This window comes from Diadema antillarum, unplaced genomic scaffold (assembly GCF_040938485.1).
Source record: "Diadema antillarum isolate AM-2024a unplaced genomic scaffold, OU_Dant_1.0 seq00001625_RagTag, whole genome shotgun sequence".
NCBI classification, from domain to species: Eukaryota; Metazoa; Echinodermata; class Echinoidea; order Diadematoida; family Diadematidae; genus Diadema; species Diadema antillarum.
In genome coordinates this window covers 158,243-177,474 of record NW_027272334.1, presented here as the reverse complement: position 1 = coordinate 177,474, position 19,232 = coordinate 158,243, and the positions used below count along the sequence as shown (strand labels likewise).

The 19,232-nt window shown below is 38.8% G+C and overlaps 1 protein-coding gene across 3 annotated transcripts in view; it reads left to right on the top strand.

Moving 5' to 3' along the window:
- The window catches only part of LOC139711201 (G protein-coupled receptor kinase 3-like), a 124,327-nt gene that overhangs the window by 85,340 nt on the left and 19,755 nt on the right, over positions 1-19,232 (top strand). For all 3 annotated transcript variants that reach the window (XM_071623119.1, XM_071623120.1, XM_071623118.1), the window contains exons 7-13: positions 4,314-4,371; positions 5,713-5,804; positions 7,037-7,133; positions 9,337-9,418; positions 13,369-13,594; positions 16,906-17,013; positions 18,432-18,498. In XM_071623119.1, coding sequence (XP_071479220.1) covers positions 4,314-4,371; positions 5,713-5,804; positions 7,037-7,133; positions 9,337-9,418; positions 13,369-13,594; positions 16,906-17,013; positions 18,432-18,498 — 730 coding nt within the window. The remainder of the gene's footprint in view (positions 1-4,313; positions 4,372-5,712; positions 5,805-7,036; positions 7,134-9,336; positions 9,419-13,368; positions 13,595-16,905; positions 17,014-18,431; positions 18,499-19,232) is intronic.

Sequence of the window (19,232 nt, the reverse complement as noted above, 5' to 3'; positions counted from 1 at the left end):
ATGTCTCTCTCAACAAAGAAAAAAAGAGAATGAAGAGAAATTGGACAGGTTTAAATGCATTATTGAATGCTATGGTGTGAAACAAAACTTGAGTCATACCATCTATTTTATGGTTGCCCAGCCCTGGCCAGCTCGTGGCTCTGTCCACCAGTAGAAGAGGGTATAGGCTGGGTAACTGGACTTACTGGTGTTGGAATTGATGTTTGTGAACCCGAGGAAAGTGTAGCCTAGATAATCAGACCCTTTTGGGATGTGGACTGTATACATGACTGCAAGATATGACTCCTCTTATGTTGATACTGGCTGTACTACAGTTTAAAAAAAAGAAAATTGATACAAGTCAAATTCATCACAATGATTAGCTCGATATCATATCTGTACATCTTGTGCATGGTTTATGATGTGTCTGCTGTAAATCTAATCAATATCACTCTGATTTTTTTTTCTTTTTTTTAAAAGTGTGTCCTGTAACTAGCATGTGGAAGTGTTGTAGATAACAAAATATCATGCTTAATAAAGTCTAAAAAGAAAAGAAGAAGAAATACTAGAAATAGAAAAACTGGAGTGAGTGGTACGAGTAGATATAGGCCGCGGTTACATCAGCAGAATATTCTGAAGTTTAACTTTGAAAACTCATTGCGAAGTTTGGTCATCCATTCACTTGAGTGGTCAAACTTCTGACAAGTTTCAGTTCTTGATAAGTTCTTGAAGTTTGAGTCACTGGTGCGCATGCACAACAAAGAAGAAAGTGTGCACAATGTGACAGCTAACGATTGTGATGTTGAACGGTGCACACTCTTGTATCCCTATGAGCACATGCTTCGGAGGTACTGCCCGCAAACCGGTGGTGTCCTGGTCATGTGACCAACTTTGTGATGTTTCAGCTACGAATGTTTAGACAGCTCAAACTTCGAGAAGATTTGTGGAGATTAAGGAAATTTCCCTATTTTTGAGCGGGAAGTTTTGTGAGAAGTCTCATTTGAAGTTTTCAGGAGGTTTGCAGCCACAGTAGCTAAGCTTCAAGATCTTCAACTTTGAAAACTTAAACTTTGCTATGTTTTGCCAGTGTGACCATGGCTATTGGGGGAGGGGGGCTTCTGTATCCTATAGTTTTAACAATTTTGTATACAATTTATTTTAGATTCTTCTGCTTCCAGAGTAGAGTGTTTTCCTTTGTTTGATCATGGTTTGTCGGCTACCTTTGCCATTTTGATGTTCCCGTTGACCATTAGTTGGCAATGCAAGGGTTTTTCCCTCACTAGGATAATGTGAATATTGTTTACAGGTATGACTTTCTACAGTATTCTGGCTGGAAATCCTTGTTTTGGCTCACAGGTGCAAAAACATTGCCAGCAGGGCTTGACCAAAGGAAATCAATGATTTGCAACTTTCTGTGTCGTTTTCTTGACTCATTTGCAGTTGAATTGTGTAATTTGAATTGATTGCAGGGAGGAAGGAAAAGAAATAGATATCAGGTTTGTGATGAACCAACATGACAAGAAGATATTTACAGGAACTTTCTTATATAAACCACCATCAAATTGTCTTCCTAAGGCATTTTCAAAGATTCATATAATGTAATAAGTCCAACTATTGCAAACAGAAGTCAATATTTGAGCATTACTTTTGTTTTCCTTGATGAGCAATAGCTTCTTGAGGACTCATGTTTAGATTCGATCCACATTCTGTAGCAAAATAAGGAAAATTTTCAACCAGCTGAAGTTGCTGTAAAGAAAAAAAAAAGGTCTGGTAGTCTTGTCTAACACAGGAATGTATGTCGGTTCACTAGAAGTGAGGATTTTCGAGGAAAAGATTTCATTTTATCCACCACCATGACATATCAGAGGAAATCGATGAGAGATAGAGCTGTTCTGAATCGACCTGGCGAAATAAAGGCACAAAACTTTATACTATGTCATTTTGAATTTGATATCTGGAAGAAAACCAACCTCAGAAACGTTAGCCCAAGATAACAAGTGAATAAGTGGTGACATGCTACATGCTGATGGAATCTAGCAAAAACATCGGTACATGTGTTCTTACTGGGTGTTTTACAAGATATAAAAGGACTGAATAATGTGCTTCTGCTAATACATTGAAATGAGTCTGTGGAAACAGACTACACTATAATCCCGACAACTAGGACATGGCCATTTGACATTTTCAGCTGGATCAAACTTTCCACCCTACCCATGCCCTCTTGGTCTTTTGCCCATTTTCTTGTCTTTTTTCTATAACATTTATGTTTTTTAACCAGCTCCTTTTTCCCTTTCCCTCATTTCTTTGGTTCCTTCCTGCCCCTGTTTCTTTTCCTGTCATATTTTGAGTTGGAAGGGAAGATTCAACCATATCGGGAACGTTTCCTGGAATGAAACTGGTGAAGGGGAACCGGAGAGATATGAAAGAGTCTAATAGTGATGTGTGATGAGTGATAAAGAATGTCTTGACATTGTGTGTGTCAGTTTGTAAGTTACATTAAACAGCATCAAGCATGAACCTTAATATAACTTGTCAATCTCAGACCATGTTATCCATTCTTCATCCCACTATGCACCGCAAGTTACTTCTTACTGAGAGACCACGAGATATATTTTCCCGGACCTTGTTTATTAAATGGACTATACTTTGTTTTTTGTCAAGCAAGATGTATTTAATGATGTAACATCCTCAGAATATCTGGGGCAGAGTTAGAAAGAAAGTACCTGTCGAGACGTAAAATATGTGGCATTTCTCTGCATCATTGTGCGAGAATGATATGCAAATCATATAGCTGTCTTGTCATTTGGATGAGTTCGTACTGCATCAGATGCTGTCGTCGTACTGCAGGTCTCTCCTCTTGGTACATTCTCTCTCTCTCTCTCTCTCTCGATAGGTTCAAATACAAGTGATATCGTGAGAGCTATCAGTCCTAGCCACCTGCTAATGGGAATATTGTGTTTCTCACTTCATTCCTTATCATGAGGCAGCACCTTCTATCCTTGTCCATCTAGAGTGATATATATATATATATATATATATATATATATATATATATATATATATGTATATATGTGTGTGTGTGTGTGTGTGTGTGTTTGTGTGTGTTTGTTTGTGTGTATGTGTGTGAATTTTTTAATGAATACAGAAAAACCTTTGAAATAGAGTGAAGAGTGGTAGTCAGGAAAGGGTATATGGGTAGTGTGTATATGTGTGGGTGTGGTAGTGTGTTATGTGTGTAAATGTATGGCGTATTTATACACAAAATGATATTGTTGTTTTCGTTTCTCCCCTCCGAAAGATATTTTTATTGCTAAGTTATCCATATTCCCTTTGTCAAACTCTACCACCCCTCCCCCCAAAAAAAGAAAAAGTCATGTTTCTTGTCTTAGAAAGCAGTTAGTTGAATCAGCCCATGTAACTGAAGTTATCCTGGCACATATCATCGGTTAAGAATGATAAGGGCGTTCAGTTGCCACAAACATTATCAGGGTGTTCAGACGCAAAAAATTATACTAGAATGGTATAGCTATACCAAAACGGTATGGCTATATTGATGATGAATTTATATGTCTGAACGCTGACTAATGAAATGATGTATAGCGAAACAATGGTCACAGCATCGTTTCGAACTAGATCTCGATAGCGAATCAGCAGTCCATCATGTCCATTGTGCGTCTGAACGTATGGCGACCATAGAACGGTATAACTGGGCATTTCTTTATCGAGTTTTGGTATAAAGTGACTTGCGTCTGAACAGAGGGTATGGCTTTAGTGGCAACTTAACACCTTATTGTTCTAAAGTGATGATACGAGGAGGCCAAGAGGTGCCAAATTGTTGTGTATTACAGTCCCAAAATATGTCATCAGTGCAGTCTGTTTATCCAGAGCTAACAGTAATTTCCATTTGACCAAATCTCCCTCACTAGTTGCTCTTGGTGACTGAGCGACGAGAACAGACAGAAAAAAAGTCGCTGTTCTATTTGGTGACATTTTTATGAGCCATCGCAACTGAATGAATTGCATTCAACTTGACAAAATTGCTCTCTACTGTAATCACTGCCTCACCTCCATCTGTGCTGGTGACGTCAAAATGTCAAATGTTGTCGGTGCCAAAAATAATTTATTTTTCTTTCCCACCATCTTCTCCCCCCCCCCCCCACCCATCTCCTCCTTGCCCACAATCTTACCTGCTGTAACCCAATCTCTCCCCTCTGACTGATCTCTGTCTCCCTCCTCTTTCTATTCCTCATCTCTCTCTCTCTCCTATTCCTCTTCTTGTTCATTCTTCCCTTCCCCCTCTCCTTTCCCCCATCTTCTTGTTTGTTTTCTTGCAGTGATAAGTTTACTAGGTTTTGCCAGTGGAAAAATGTAGAACTAAATATAAATGGCATGGTACGTATACACCTCCTTTCTTTTCTTTTCTTTTGATATCTCGGTTGATGTTTACAAAGGGTGCATGGTGGTCAAAGATGTGAAACTAATCACACTCTAAAACCATTCGTGAATTTGCAGTTGGCAGTGATGTACAAGCTTTGTGATATACTTTTGACGATGATTCATGACACGAGTTTATGGCCAGAATGACTGTAACTGAATATCTGGATTATTAGCATATCAACCTGTAACCTCTGAGAAATTGTGCCCTTTGCAAACAGTGTACTTTCAAAGTGTGGCACACCCAGCTCCTGAAGGGCAATGGATTAATATTTGCAAAAAGCTGCAATGTGTTTGTTGACCTATATGACCTTACAAGGTAATACAAAAAGAAAATATAAAATAAACCAAAAATACTCCTCATTTCATTTGATGATGCATTTGATCTCTAGACCAGGCACATGCCAACTTCAAGAACTTTATCCAGGGCATCAGATGAGGAAACAGACACTGCGTTTCTTTCTCTCAAAATTAAGATAATGTGTATGACTAACTTCCACAAAGTTCAAAGGTCAAGAAAGTTATGCACTTTTGTATATCACATGCTTTGGACTTGAGTAGGTTCCAGAGAAAAAAAGATACAATGTAAAAAATTTTTCAGTATTGCAATATTCAGTGGCAAGGAGAGCAAGCATTAATACTTATCAAATTATGTGTAATTGATGATTATTCTGTGAAGGATATCTAATCAGTTCATCAGAGGAATTCTGAAATATTATCTTTAATATTCATTATCTGTCATTCATTAAAGTAATTGTACTGAAACTGAAATGCAGAATGTGTTTTCCGATTGCAAAAGGTTCATGGAACTTCTGAAAGAATTTTTGACATTTGACAATGATAAATTAATGATGAATTTTGCAAAAGAGACAGTTGTCATGTATATGACATTGTATTTACATGTTAGTTATTTGTTTGTATCTTCAAGTCTGAATGATTCTTTAATATCTCTACTTATATAAAATTCAGATTTGTTTGGATTTTGTTGATTTATGAATTTGTGAACAATATAATGATATAAATTATGAATTTTTGTTTTACCCAAGACTGAGAATTTATGAACAATACATACAACTTAACCCGTTGAAGACGAGTCCTTAGTATACTTGGGCAGATGTCTATGGGAAATGCGCATTGCTGCAAAATCAGCCCGTCCTAAACGGGTTAAAAGTGGAAAATTGCTGTCATTCTCGAGGAAGATTTCTGTTGTGACCCATAAAATGCTCTTGAAATGTTAACTCTTGTCTTACATTCTGTCATGTCAGTCGTACATAACCAGCCTCGCTTTTTGATTCACAGTTGTCAATGAACGACTTCAGTGTACACAGAATAATTGGCAGGGGAGGCTTCGGAGAAGTATACGGGTGCCGCAAGGCTGACACTGGCAAGATGTGAGTATTTGATAGTAGTGCGCTGCCATCACCCCTACCAGTCAAACAGGCTCATCTCTTGCATGTCTTTTTGCCCCCTTTAATGACAATAATAATAGCACCAGGTATTTAGATGCTCTATAGGCAGTTCAACTATATCACAGTGCTTGCAAGAGATATATGTACAAAAACAAATAAAATCATCATATTTTTACAACTGAGGAACAAGATAAGTTTCAGCATTTTTTTTTTTTAAGTGTGCACTGAACCTCCAGATGTAATAAAGGTATGTATTTGTTCATGCATTTGTTGGGATGTCTTTGATGCAGAAACATTTTCGAATGAATCCATACAAGGGCCGAAGGATCGGGTAGTTGGAAAGAGCTGGTTTGAAGGCCAGGAGAGCGTTAGTTGAAAAAGCACATGAATAACAGATCTTAGTAGCTGGTCCTTGGTCTTCCCTGTATTTATCCTTTAGAAAATGGGAGTTCTTTTAACCATCTCGAGACTATCAAAACTATATATATTCACAGTATGTTTACAGGAAGCAAATGGAAGCACAAAGTTAATGAAATTGATGAATGTGTGGCGTACATCTCTTCGCCAAACTTGTTTACTACTGCTTCCTCTTCTGGTGCGGTACAGTGTCCCTGGTTGATCACATTTGCTGACTATTAACCACTATCACTGTGCTAGTGATTGCGTCAAATTTTTCCCTCAAGTGCAGTGCACATTGCTCAGGGTAATGCGGTTCTATTTCCCTACCTCTGTGTATGGAAAAAATTCGATGATGTAAAACATGTACGGTGATTATTCAAAACTCTTTTGGGAATTCGAACCCTGCTTGTGATTTGTAAGCTACGTAGTTATATGAAATGCAAGGGAAAAATGTCTTCACTGTCACTTATCGTTTGGTGGATATATAGGGGTCCATTCTTGAGTAGAAAATCATGTAGTGCATATTATATAGAAGACAAATATCTTGAATTAAATGAGTATTATAACCTATCTACAGATATTCTTGTTAACATTTGTTTTAAATTGAATTTAAAATGCTTTTATTTCCATGCATCTTTCTTTAAGTATATAAGCATATCAGTATATAAGTATATTTAAGTATATAAATGTATAAGTATGTAAGAATATAAGTATATATGTATATAAGAATATAAGCATATGAATATATAAGTATATAAGCATGTAAGTATATAAGTATATAACTTAATAACTTGATTATCTGATTTGTGTGCAAGGTATGCAATGAAATGCCTGGACAAGAAGCGGATTAAGATGAAGTCAGGAGAGACGCTAGCCCTGAATGAGAGAATAATGCTCTCCCTCGTCAGTGAGGTGAGTCTGCCTTTTTTTTTTTTTAGGGTGCGTTTGAGCGCTCAAAAGCAATCCAAAGTGAACCAAAGTGAACCAAGCCAAGGCGAACCGTATCGTGCTGTGCTGTATTTGGAGCATTCAAGCACTGTGTTGAGAAAATGTATTCCATGATTTTTTTTTTTTTTTTTTTTTTGCGGGGGGGGGGGGGGGGGGGGGGGGTCATGCATTTTGTAGCAAGAGGGTCATTCACCTGGCCCACTTATACTACTTACAGATGTCCCGAACAAAGAGAATGACCTCTTTGCATTACGATGTATGTGCATGTTATGCGCATTCTTCACACATGAACTTTTGGTATGGTTTTGGTACCCTTTTGGAGCACATCGGGAGGTGTTACACTTTTTGCTTTGTTCAGTGCGGTACGGTACACTTTCAGGAGCGTTCGAGCACTCCTCTGGCGCAGGTATGGTATGGTACAATTCGCTTTTAGTAGGAGAGCGAATGAATGATTAATTAAGTAATTGGCTCTAAAGGCATTATAACTGAATAAACAGAGGCATTGTGACTCATATAAACTCTTTCTTTTGTTTTGTGTTCTCTCTCTTCTGTACCTCTCACAGAAGTAGAAAGAAGAGACATTCAATGTACTTTGTTTCCGTGAAGACAAGTAAGGATGTTTCTATCAACTGTCAGCTCCTAAACACTATTAAGCTAACATGATGCATGAATGCCATTTTGTTTGTCCAAGGTAGCGTGAAATAGATTGTTTAAATGTGAAGTCAATTATACAAATTTATAACAGCGACAAGTGACAACTACCGAGAGGACAAATTTTAGAGCTTGTCGTGCACAGGTTGGTTGAACTTACATGCCAGTTCCTGCTTCCAAATCTGAATCAATGTGTGTGTGTGTGTGTGTGTGTGTGTGTGTGTGTGTGTGTGTGTGTGTGTGTGTGTGTGTGTGTGTGTGTGTGTGTGTGTATTTCTTGTTTTTATTGGGGGGCAAATGTTTTCTTTTTCCTTTTCATAATGATTTTCTCATTTTCAGAGTGCTGTCTGCTTTGACAATTATAAACTTTCGGGCATCTTTTGTTTGCTAAGTTTATGTTCTTCGCAATTTCTGTCATAAATGTCATTACCATTTTTTTTTAACTACAAAGTTCTGACATGACTTTTTTTTGCCTGTTCTTGTGGAAGAGGAAGTGCGTATTTCTTTTGGCAAGAGATGACAAATTTATAGTTGAGTTCAATCATCTAATGTGACCTCTCCCTCCCCCATCCCCAACCCCAAATAAAAAGGGAAGAGAACATTGATATTGCTAATTTTCTACCAATGCTTAAAATAGATGAGGAATTTATCAATGTACATCATTGGTTGCCATGGTAACTAACATGGTATTCTCCTCCAACCTGTTTTTCTTGTAGTCAGGTACATGTATTAAAGACTATTGTAGTCTGCAGCCCACGTGAAGTTCAGCACACATGGACAGATTTATTGATGAGAGCTGTATTCCAGAACACTGCAAATCCGTTTTCCCTTCAGCCGTTCCCTCTCTCATCTCACTCTCTACAGTCTGTCCGTCCTTTCCCCACATCACTCCTGCCCTGCCAAACTCCCTGCCACCCCCCCCCCCCCGAAAAAAAAAGAAACCAAAAATTTGAAGGAATATAAAAACTTCCTCGTCATATTTTACTAGCAGGACATCCACAAAATCATGATCATAAATTCATGCCCCCCCCCCCCCCTTATCGACATGATTTAGAACTGCGAGAGATTTGGACGGAAAGGCACGGTCGTTTCTGGCCTCCCCTGCCGTGCCCACTTTGGATGACGTTTCTTTCCGTGGGCCTTCAAGTGGTGATTTGCGGGGAGAACTATCTGTTTATCTCGTAAGAATGTTAATGTCAGTTTTGACTCTTTCCTTCAAAGGAAGTGACACAAGCATTATCTCTCTTTGAAAACTTCTTCCCATCGTGCCTAAAAATGGATTCTTGGGCATCTGTCGTCTCCATGCTTTTTTCTTCTTTTTTTTTTGGGGGGGGGGCGAGGGGGCTTTTCTGTGACACAAACAGACTCGTAAAACTTTCCTATGCTTTCTTCAGTGACTTTCTTTTGTGGCATGTGCATTACAGCTCAAAAGCCATAACTACAGAAACGCTTTCTTGTATCCATTGATTTAGAAAAAAAAAGTATTTAATTGTACTAATTTTTCCCTTCTGTGCAGACGGACTGCCCTTTCATCGTGTGCATGACGTATGCATTCCAGACCCCAGACAAACTGTGTTTCATTCTAGACCTCATGAATGGTAAGTACGCTACATCTTCATTGTAGGCGACGGTAAAAACGAGATACTAACCGGTGTTGCTGTTGTTATTTTTTTCCAACTATTGTGTAATCAGTATGTGCCCTGAGTAAAATTTGGGTTTAGCGTTAGGTTCAATGACCTTTATTTCCAGCAAACAATACGTTATACATCAAAATATTATTGCGATCATTTTGAACATGCTGGGGCACATGTCTTAATACAGAACTTGTGGCAAGTGCACCCTTAACATATATGAATATAAATCACAGAAATATACAGAATTATAAGAGATTAAGATACAGAAACAGAGCTTGGGACAAGGACAGAGCCAATTATACATATTTTCCCTTTCCGCAAATGAGAGAATGCAGTTTCCCCACCTTTGAGAAGATATTCCAGGCTTATATTAGCATGTCATTACTTTCTCAAATATCAGAAAGCTCTCAGATTTGTTGAAAATAAAGCAAACACAAAATAGGATCTATGAAGTATTTTTGATGTGTCCAAGTTACCAAAACTTGTCCGAAGAATTTTGATTTTGATGTGAATATTTTGTTTATGACCTTTGTCGAATGGAATGAAGAAGTGAATTTCATTTTGGCAATTTACCAGCTCTCTTTCTGTATAAGGTCTTCACTGGTGTTTTGCAGTGAAGGGCCTTCTGACCTGCAATTTGATATTTAATAGTAATGCAACTTTTATCAGCAATTCTGTGACCCTTCATATCAGAGAAAGTTAGAATAGATGTTAAGTGGTGTGTCTGAAATTGATTCTCTTTCATTGTGCTTGAACCAAGCCCAAAGATATCCGATGCATGGTTGATTTAACTGCAGTTTCAGTCTCGGTTTCAAATGAACCACAGCACTCTCAGCGACTTATAGGATGCACATTGCTCTGCGAGAAAGTCAAAGCAATTTGCGAAAAATCACTGCATTGATGCGTAATATCAAGCCCATTGACCTGGATAGGGCAATAGATGTATTGAGATTCTGAGCCTTGTACCAAATTAATCACAAAATTGTTTGCCACAGACCAAAATATGTTTGCGCAATGCTCTTCATGGCTGTGTCATTGTAAGGACCTAAAGTGTCAGCCCGTTACCCCCCTAACCTCTAGCAAGGTGTGACATGGCAACATGCCATGTTTCATTGGTCATGTATCTTACTTGACCAGCTAGACTGACACTTGACCATGTCAGGTTTATGATAGCAAGGACCAAGCTGGGCAGTTGTTTGTCCACCTTCTTGTCCATTTGTCCTGAAAGTCCAAATATTGCCCTCGTGCACCTCCTCAAAAGTGAGCTGTGATGACAGGTTCAACTGACCTCTCAGACTTGACCACTGGCTTGACCACTAGCTGACAACACCTCTCATCATCAGTTGGTGCCATTACCCTTTAGCTTCCCTTCCTTCAAGGTAGATCTTTAGCAGTGTGAGGTACATGTGAGTGCATTACCCATGACCCTTTAAAGGGCTGGGTGTAGCCATAGCACTTTGCTTGGTATTGGCTAATAACATAGGTTGGTGGGTACTTTAAAATCTGATCTTTTGATGGGATGCTGCGACTGGGCATGTATGTAGACATCCCGTTACTCCGACCCTAACTCCCATAAAATCATGTCAATTTTTTTTTCTTAAACTTGTTTTCATGATTGAAGACTTTGTTCAGAAGTATTAACTATATGAACATTTTGTGTATGCCATGAAGTGGAATTGAGAATACAGGAAGTTAAGATGTTAATTTTTCTAGATGCCAAAATGTATCTCCTCTTTCTGTTTGCCCATCTCACATATGAGTGTAAATCTGGAATGCTAATGATTGAGAAAACAGGTTGTTAAAGATGGTAATGCCGATGTGTAACTTCTCTACTATTAGCCTATCTCACACACATAACTGTAAGTCTGGAATGCTAGTGGTCATGTATATCTACTCATATCAAAAAGAGAAATAACAATGCTGCCAAGAATAGATTTGTAAAAGTACATTTTCCTGATTTGATATAAAACACTTTAAAGGGATATCCTGTATGTTCATGTTACACAGAAATACAGAAATGTCAAAACACTGTAGTGTACTTTACGAATGAACAGTGATGAAGTACCTGCCCTTTTTTCCTAGTGGAATGATGTGTTTTTGATTTGAAGAATATCTTATACATGCATCTCTTTGTGACACCTCAAATGAATCAGAGAACATGATTTTTTGTCCCCAAAAGAGAAGCCCATGAGAGATGTTGGAAGTAAAAACAAACCACAATACCGACAGATTGATGATTACATGTGTTGAGAGGGACTCATATGGGTCCCAAAGCATATCCAGTAACGCTGGCCCCGCCCTCCCCTCCACCAGTTACAAGCCCGCCAAAACGGACGAGGAGGGTTGTGGGGGCGTCAACATTTTGTTGGCGGCCAGACCTCTGGGAGGATTGGCGGTGTAGATGGGGAGTTTGATTTCAACATTGGCAGGGGCTAAACCAACGGGTACAAGTTTTTACCCCCGGGGGTAGCAGCGAATCGAAGAGATTCTTATCGCTGCTTCTTCTGAGTCAGGCTCGGCACAGTGGAAAACAATCCCCCACTAGGAGGTTGAGATGGGTCCTCTTGTTCTCCCGTCTTGCCTCCACGTTTTGTTTTGTAAGATGAGCTCTTCATGGTGGATGGATATTTGGAGAAGGACACAAAAAAATTTCCTTACAAACTTTTGAAAATTGTTGCACATGTGAGCGCTGTGTCTTGCGGCACTAGCCTTTGACTCGAGAGCGGTTCTGATAGCATCTGTGCAATTTTCAGCAGTTACGTGTTGCAGAAATGATTACAGATCAAAGGGATTTCTGTCCAGGAGAGTCGTTCAACTCAAATCAATTTCTATACAGATTAAATGCTGACTTGTTCTCAACTTGTGCTTCATACAAGTATTTTGCTGTCTTATTCAAATTTATGAAGTTCTTCTGTCAAGTTTTTTTTTTTTTATTGCAACTGATTAGCAAATTGCCCTACATTGACGTAATAAGCACTTGAGTATCGAGTATGTATGCCCATGATTTCTTTTGTCATGGCTACTACTAGAACACTGATCAATTCTGTGCTTATTTACGTCGATGTAGGGCAATTTAATTATTTGCGATATCTCCCAGGATGGCCTCCATACTTTTCTTCATACCACCATCTTCCATCATGTTTTGTATCTAAGACATAGGAGCCTGGTAGGTAGAGAAACCACTGTGTAGGAGTGACAAATCTGTTTTCTGTACAGCAGTTTTCACTGCCACTGCATTCATCAACCCTGTTTCTATCTTTAACCCTTGTAGAAGTTGTCCTTTAATGTTTATAAATAGATCTCTTCACATGTTTGGGAAAACTCATGTGGAAATGAAAGAAATATGGAGGGTCTATGGTGTTTTTTTTTTTACCCTACATCACAGTTTCTCATAGACACCACAGTGGCAGAGGTCTCATGGTCACTATCGATGTGATATCACAGCAATTAGAATGATCATCTTTGTATCATTGTCACTATCATCATCACCACCATCATCATCATCACCACCACCACCATCATCATCACCACTATCATCATCATCATCATCACTGTCATCATTATCATCATCACTGTCATCATTATCATCATCACCATCATCATTATCATCATATTATCATTATCCTCATTGCCATCATCATCATTGTCATTGTCATCATCGTCATCAACGTCATCACTGTCATCACTGTCAACCAGTCTAATAACCAGTCTACTAATATATTATAGGTGGCATCATCACTGGTACAAGCTCTTATGTACACAGACATAACCAGTGCCATTGCTTTCGTCACTGTCTACCTGGTACCATTACCATTATCATCACCATCAACACCAGCTGCAAGCAAACAGCAGCGATGAATCAGATGACACTAATGCACGTCCCCACCCCCACCCCATTCTCCCCCGTGCCTCAGGTGGCGACCTCCACTACCACTTGTCCCAGCACGGCGTATTCTCTGAGGAGGAGGTCGGCTTCTACGCTGCCGAGATCATCCTCGGCCTCGAGCACATGCACGTCCGCAACGTGGTCTACCGCGACCTCAAGCCTGCCAACATCCTCCTCGACGAGAACGGCCACGTCCGCATCTCGGATCTCGGGCTCGCCTGCGACTTCTCCGTCAAGAAGCCCCACGCCAGTGTGTAAGTATCAATGCATTTAATAAAGATGTTTCGTTTACTGTCCTTCCTCGTAAGAACAGTAATAAACTCAATCTGTACAATGTCTGTAAAGGCACACATCATGCACGTGATCAAACTTACGGGAAGCAGCAGTAAAATATACAACTAGAAAAGTACTCTGAGAGATTATTCTCCTCCCTACCACTGGGGAAAAGCTCTGTGGGCTCTTCCATAGAGATCAGTGATTTCCACCCATAGGTAAACATGCCGAAAAATCACCCAATTTCCCAATATAGAAGCCTTTGTTACGTCATAAACCCTCAGCTGCACGGCGTGCCTCGCCCCAGCAGATACTAGAGCACGCACTTTAGTGCGCGATTGAAAACCTCATAGTGCGCAGTTTGAACTCCCAAGTTCATTGAACCTACCTGTCAAAATATCAAAAATCCTTCATAACTTCCCAAAAAATTCTTGGATCACTACCAAAATTTAATCATTTGTTACTTGTGTCTTTCTCAACCTTTCCTGTAAGTTTCATCCAAATCCGTTAACTACTTTTTGAGTTATTTTGCACACGGACAAACAAACAAACCAACGGTAACGAAAACATAACCTCCTCCCTTGGCGGAGGTAAATATAAGTACTCTTTCTAGGCAAATAAGTTCTCTTCATTCTTTGATTGTACTTGTTTGCTTGCTCACTCTTGAAGTATGTATTGCTACCGAACAGTAATTTCAAGAAAATGTGATTTCACAAACAAATTCCTGCTAGCACGCTCGACATATGCAGTCACTTTTTTCTTTCTTTCTTTCTTTTTTTTTTTGCATTAGTGTGTTTTATGTTGCTTGAACAAAATTCTTGAATACAACACCACTCCACGATGTACTGTGGATAAAAGCTATATATGTGTGTCATAAACAACCAGTGGAGAGGCATGCCACCCTTGCTCTATGAGCAAAAATCCCAAGGCATTTACTAATAGTTCTGCCAGCACCACACCAAACAACATGAATATTATTGTGTGGATGTACAAAGACAAGCCATTATGTCCCTCGTACAACAGCTGCCACTGTCTCTGTATAGAATGTGCCCACCTTTCACACACACAGCCATGTCAGTTCTGGCAAAGAGGCATCGGTAAATACGCACATACCACATATCTCGGGCGCAGACCGCTGCGGAGACTTTTTAATGTGATGGGTATGCAATGCTTTAATGGGAGGGCAGTAGGGTGTGAATTCTGTGAATTTGTCACACAGTCCGTGCCCCTGTGGTTCAAATTATTTCGCAAATTGCCGGTGCGGCAGTACCCTGAGCCAAAGCCACTCATCGCGGAGATGACATTTATGGCGGCGCTCCCCGGGCCGTTGCAGCCAGGCGAACGCACTCAGTGGTGCAATAAAATCGGGCATTTAAACTCCATATGACCTCAATATGGTGTTTGGTTTCTCTTTCTACCTTCCTTTATACGTCACATGTATGTCTCTCAGGCTGTTACAGTTCTTGCCACTAAGTAGATGCTCTCTCAGGTTGAAAATTCCAGGATAAATCTTTTTTCCTCACTTTTTTCCATCCCTCTCCAAAAAGAGAAATAGAAAAAAAAGAAGGATATATTAAAACATAGATAGAGCATTTGATTACAGCATTACAGTGAGTAGACATCGGTATGTAGGTTTGTTTATATTTCCCTGCAGTCAGTCAGATGAAATCTTCATCATTAAATAGAAGGAAAAAAAAGTGATGATAGTCCGCATAAGGCTTTTTTTGTTGTTGTTTTTGTTTAGCTGGTAGATGGAACGTGACCAGTAGTAAATTGATGGGTGTGGTCAAACATAAGTTTTGAACAGGTTATGTGATTACTGTTTTAGGACATACAACGATAGATCGTCATAACTGATCTTGTTAAACTTTCACTGGATGAAAGATTTTTTCATCCTCCAATGTTGTTGTTGTTGTTATTTTTTTTTTGTCTGAAACATCGATCGAGAAATAGTCATCAGGGGGGATCCAGGAATTCTATAAAGGGAGGGGCTGCAAAGCAGTTTATATTTCTGGTGCCACTTCCAGTTTTAATCAGCTGACAAGCAAAAAAAAAAAGAAGGCTTTAACAGGTATTTTCTCGTACAACTTCTGGGGTTAATCAGCTTAGAACAACAACAAAAAAGAAGAAAAGAAAGGCTTAAGCGCAAAAGAAAACAAAATTAATGGGGGGGGGGCACGCCCAGTGCACCCCCCTTGGATCTGCCACTGGTAATAGAGACCTTTGTCTCCTCCTCATCAATTTGAGAGGGCAAAGTTCAGAGTGTAAATGGCAATTTTTGTCTATCTGGAGATGATCTTCAGTTGATATTGGATGCTTCTACCATATTTGAAATTTTTTTTTTGAATTCCAGACAGAAGGGCAGTGGGAGGAGCTCAATGTTTGAAATTTCTGCCAAGTTTGTTTTCTAATTAATCTATATGTTGAACGTAACTGCAAAGTATACTTAGATGTATTCTGGAAAGAGGGCAAGGCTAAATTTGTGAGTGCATCTTATTTTTTTTTCTTTCTTTGCTGTGGAATGCAAGAGCTCTTCTGAGAAGTAAACTCAGACCGAAATTAATCTGCCTCATCAGCAGTAAATGCCACTAACTCTGACGAGTTAATCTAAACCTCCGGTTCCGTTCCATCTCGCCATGTTTACGTGAAAACAAACTTTGGGAAATTGTAAAATGCAGCAGTGTAGATTAGAAGCAAGGACTCGTTCACAGTGGCTGTGCTGACTGTCTGTCTCCATGCCTGCCACCAACACACTTTTTCTTTGTTTATTTGTTTTGTAATATTCTTTTTATAGACATTTGATGTGACTAGTTTCCAAAGTTCAGTCATATCTGGTGTTCTGTTGATCATACACCAAGGATGTATCTTTCCCTTGCCATGTTATTGTTTGAGTCCAGTTTCTAGTGTAGTTTTAGGAAACGTATTGTAACTGTAGTTATTGAACTGTGAGGTATGTGTAAGTAGTAGACATAGATTTGCATCATATTTGCTGTTATGAATGGTCTCTTAAACTCCAGCTTTCTTGAGCTTATATGTGGTTCTGTTTAGTGAATTAACCAGCAATTTTTTTGCATACCTTTATGATTGAGTTTTTTCCTAATGAGGGTGAATCTTGCCCAAACTTGCCTCTCGGGCAATGACAAATGTATGCAATCTTGATCTGAAGGATTGAAATAGAGTGGCGTAGTTCAAGGTCCTTGAGGAAAATTATACATAAGATTTGAAAACATGAATATGCATTTGAATATAAATTTGAATATTTGAATATGCATTGTCTGTTGCCCGCCCACAGAGGGACCCACGGCTACATGGCACCGGAAGTACTGTCAAAAGGAACTGCCTACGACTCCAGCGCCGACTGGTTCTCATTAGGATGCATGCTGTTCAAACTTCTCCATGGGTAAGAAGAATCAGAGGGCAGCGGCAAGATTTGAGCATGGGTGGGATCCATTGTGGCTGTAATGACACAAAGACATTCTTAAAAGAGAATGAAACCCAAATATGTATATGTATATAAGTGTCTATTGAGTAAACGCAGCAACGTTAGTAGCATACGTCATTGAAAGTTTGAGGAAAATCGGACAATCCGTTCAACATTTTGAATTTTTTAAATTTTCATCATTATGTGTGAAAAAAACCAAAAGAAAAAAGAATCAAGCAGAATTTGATGAGCATTTTTGATGTGACACCTCCGATTTGGAATATTACAGAATTGTAATTTGTTCTTTATTTACCTGCGTGCAGCCAATTGCCATGTGCCTGTTTGACAAGGTATCAAAACTTGAAGTGAGAGTAAATGAATACTGTGACCATCATTTGATCATCAGGTTCTGATTTCTTTCCCTCCCCTCGCACTCTCTCTCTCTCTCTCTCTCTCTCTATCTATCTATCTATCTATCTATCTGTCTATCTATCTATCTATCTATCTATCTATCTATTTGTCTATCTCTCTCTATCTATCTATCTATCTATCTATTTGTCTATCTGTCTATCTATCTATCTATCTATCTGTCTGTCTGTCTATCCATCTATCTATCTGTCTATCTATCTGTCTATCTATCTATCTATTTGTCTATCTGTCTATTTATCTATCTATCTATCTGTCGTCTATCTATCTGTCTATCTATCTATCTATCTATCTATTTGTCTATCTGTTTATCTATCTATCTATCTATCTATCTATCTGTCTATCTATCTATCTATCTATCTATCTACCTATCTATCTATCTTTCTATCTATCTATCTATCTATCTATCTATCTATCTATCTATCTATATATCTATCTATCTATCTATATATCTATCTCTTTGTCTTGTCTCTGGTATGAAATTGTCTTTGAGTGTTACACAAAGTTTGATATTGGGCTTTGATTCTCTCTCTCCCTCTAGGTGTTTATGTTGCATAGTTTGTTTATCTATCACTCTCTCTATCTATTTATTTATCTGTCTATCTATCTATTTATCTATCCATCTATCTATTTATCTATCTATCCATCTATCTATATATCTATCCATCTATCTATCTCTTTAGCTTTCTCTTTCTAGTCATCTATCTATCTATCTATCTCTTTATCTCTCTATCTATGTAGTCATCTATCTATCTCTTTATCTCTCTCTCTCTATCTATCTAGTCATCTATCTATCTATCTATCTCTTTATCTCTCTCTCTCTCTATCAAGTCATCTATCTATCTATCTATCTGTCTCTTTATCTGTATCTTTCTCCCCCCCCCCCCCCATCCCACCTATGAATTTGTCATGTAGCACATTGGGCCAACTTGTAATATTTGGTTTTGATCTACTCATCTCATGTTGTGCAGGCACAGTCCATTCAGGCAGCACAAAACGAAGGACAAGCATGAAATCGACAGAATGACCTTAACTATGGTAAGCAAACTGCAGAATTTTTCTTTCTTTCTTTCTCATGGAGACAAGATCTGCGCTCATTTCTCTTTCGTAGCCGGAGCTGCCACTTGCGTTTCGTATATGTGGCCGTGTTGTGTAAGACGAGAAACATGCATGGCATGACCTTTCTGCAAAATGGAGCTGGCAGCCTTTTTCACGGCATGAAACGTACGTGAATTGGCGACTGGCAGTCAATGCATTTTGTAGACAAATTTTTTGTAGGCATGCAACTTTCAGGAGGAGCTAAGATTCACGAGAATGAAATGAACGTGAATGTTTTTGTTTGTTTCTATCCAGCTGTCTTCTCAGATCGAAAATGAAAGAAACAAAAACATTCACGTTCATTTATTTTTGTGAATCTTGGCTCCTCGCGAAAGTTTCGTGCACACAAACATTTTTGGTTGTACAGTATATGTTAAGGCAAATACTTACAATTTGGCCTAGAGTCAAATCATGTAAAGGTACTCCTCAGTGATTTTTATTTTGTTTGTTTTTTTTAAGTCAGAGCCACATAATGTTCTTGTTGGCTTCAATAAATAGTCAAGTTACAAGGTTTCAATGTGGGCGAAACCTTAAAATTTCCTAACTTTCTTATTTTCTGTCTACTTTTGACAGACCTGTTTATCCTTTTGATTTTACTCTATTATTGAAACTCAGCACAAACTTAACAGGGAGTCATATCTTAACTCTCCTGTTACCATGGTAGCTTGTTTGTG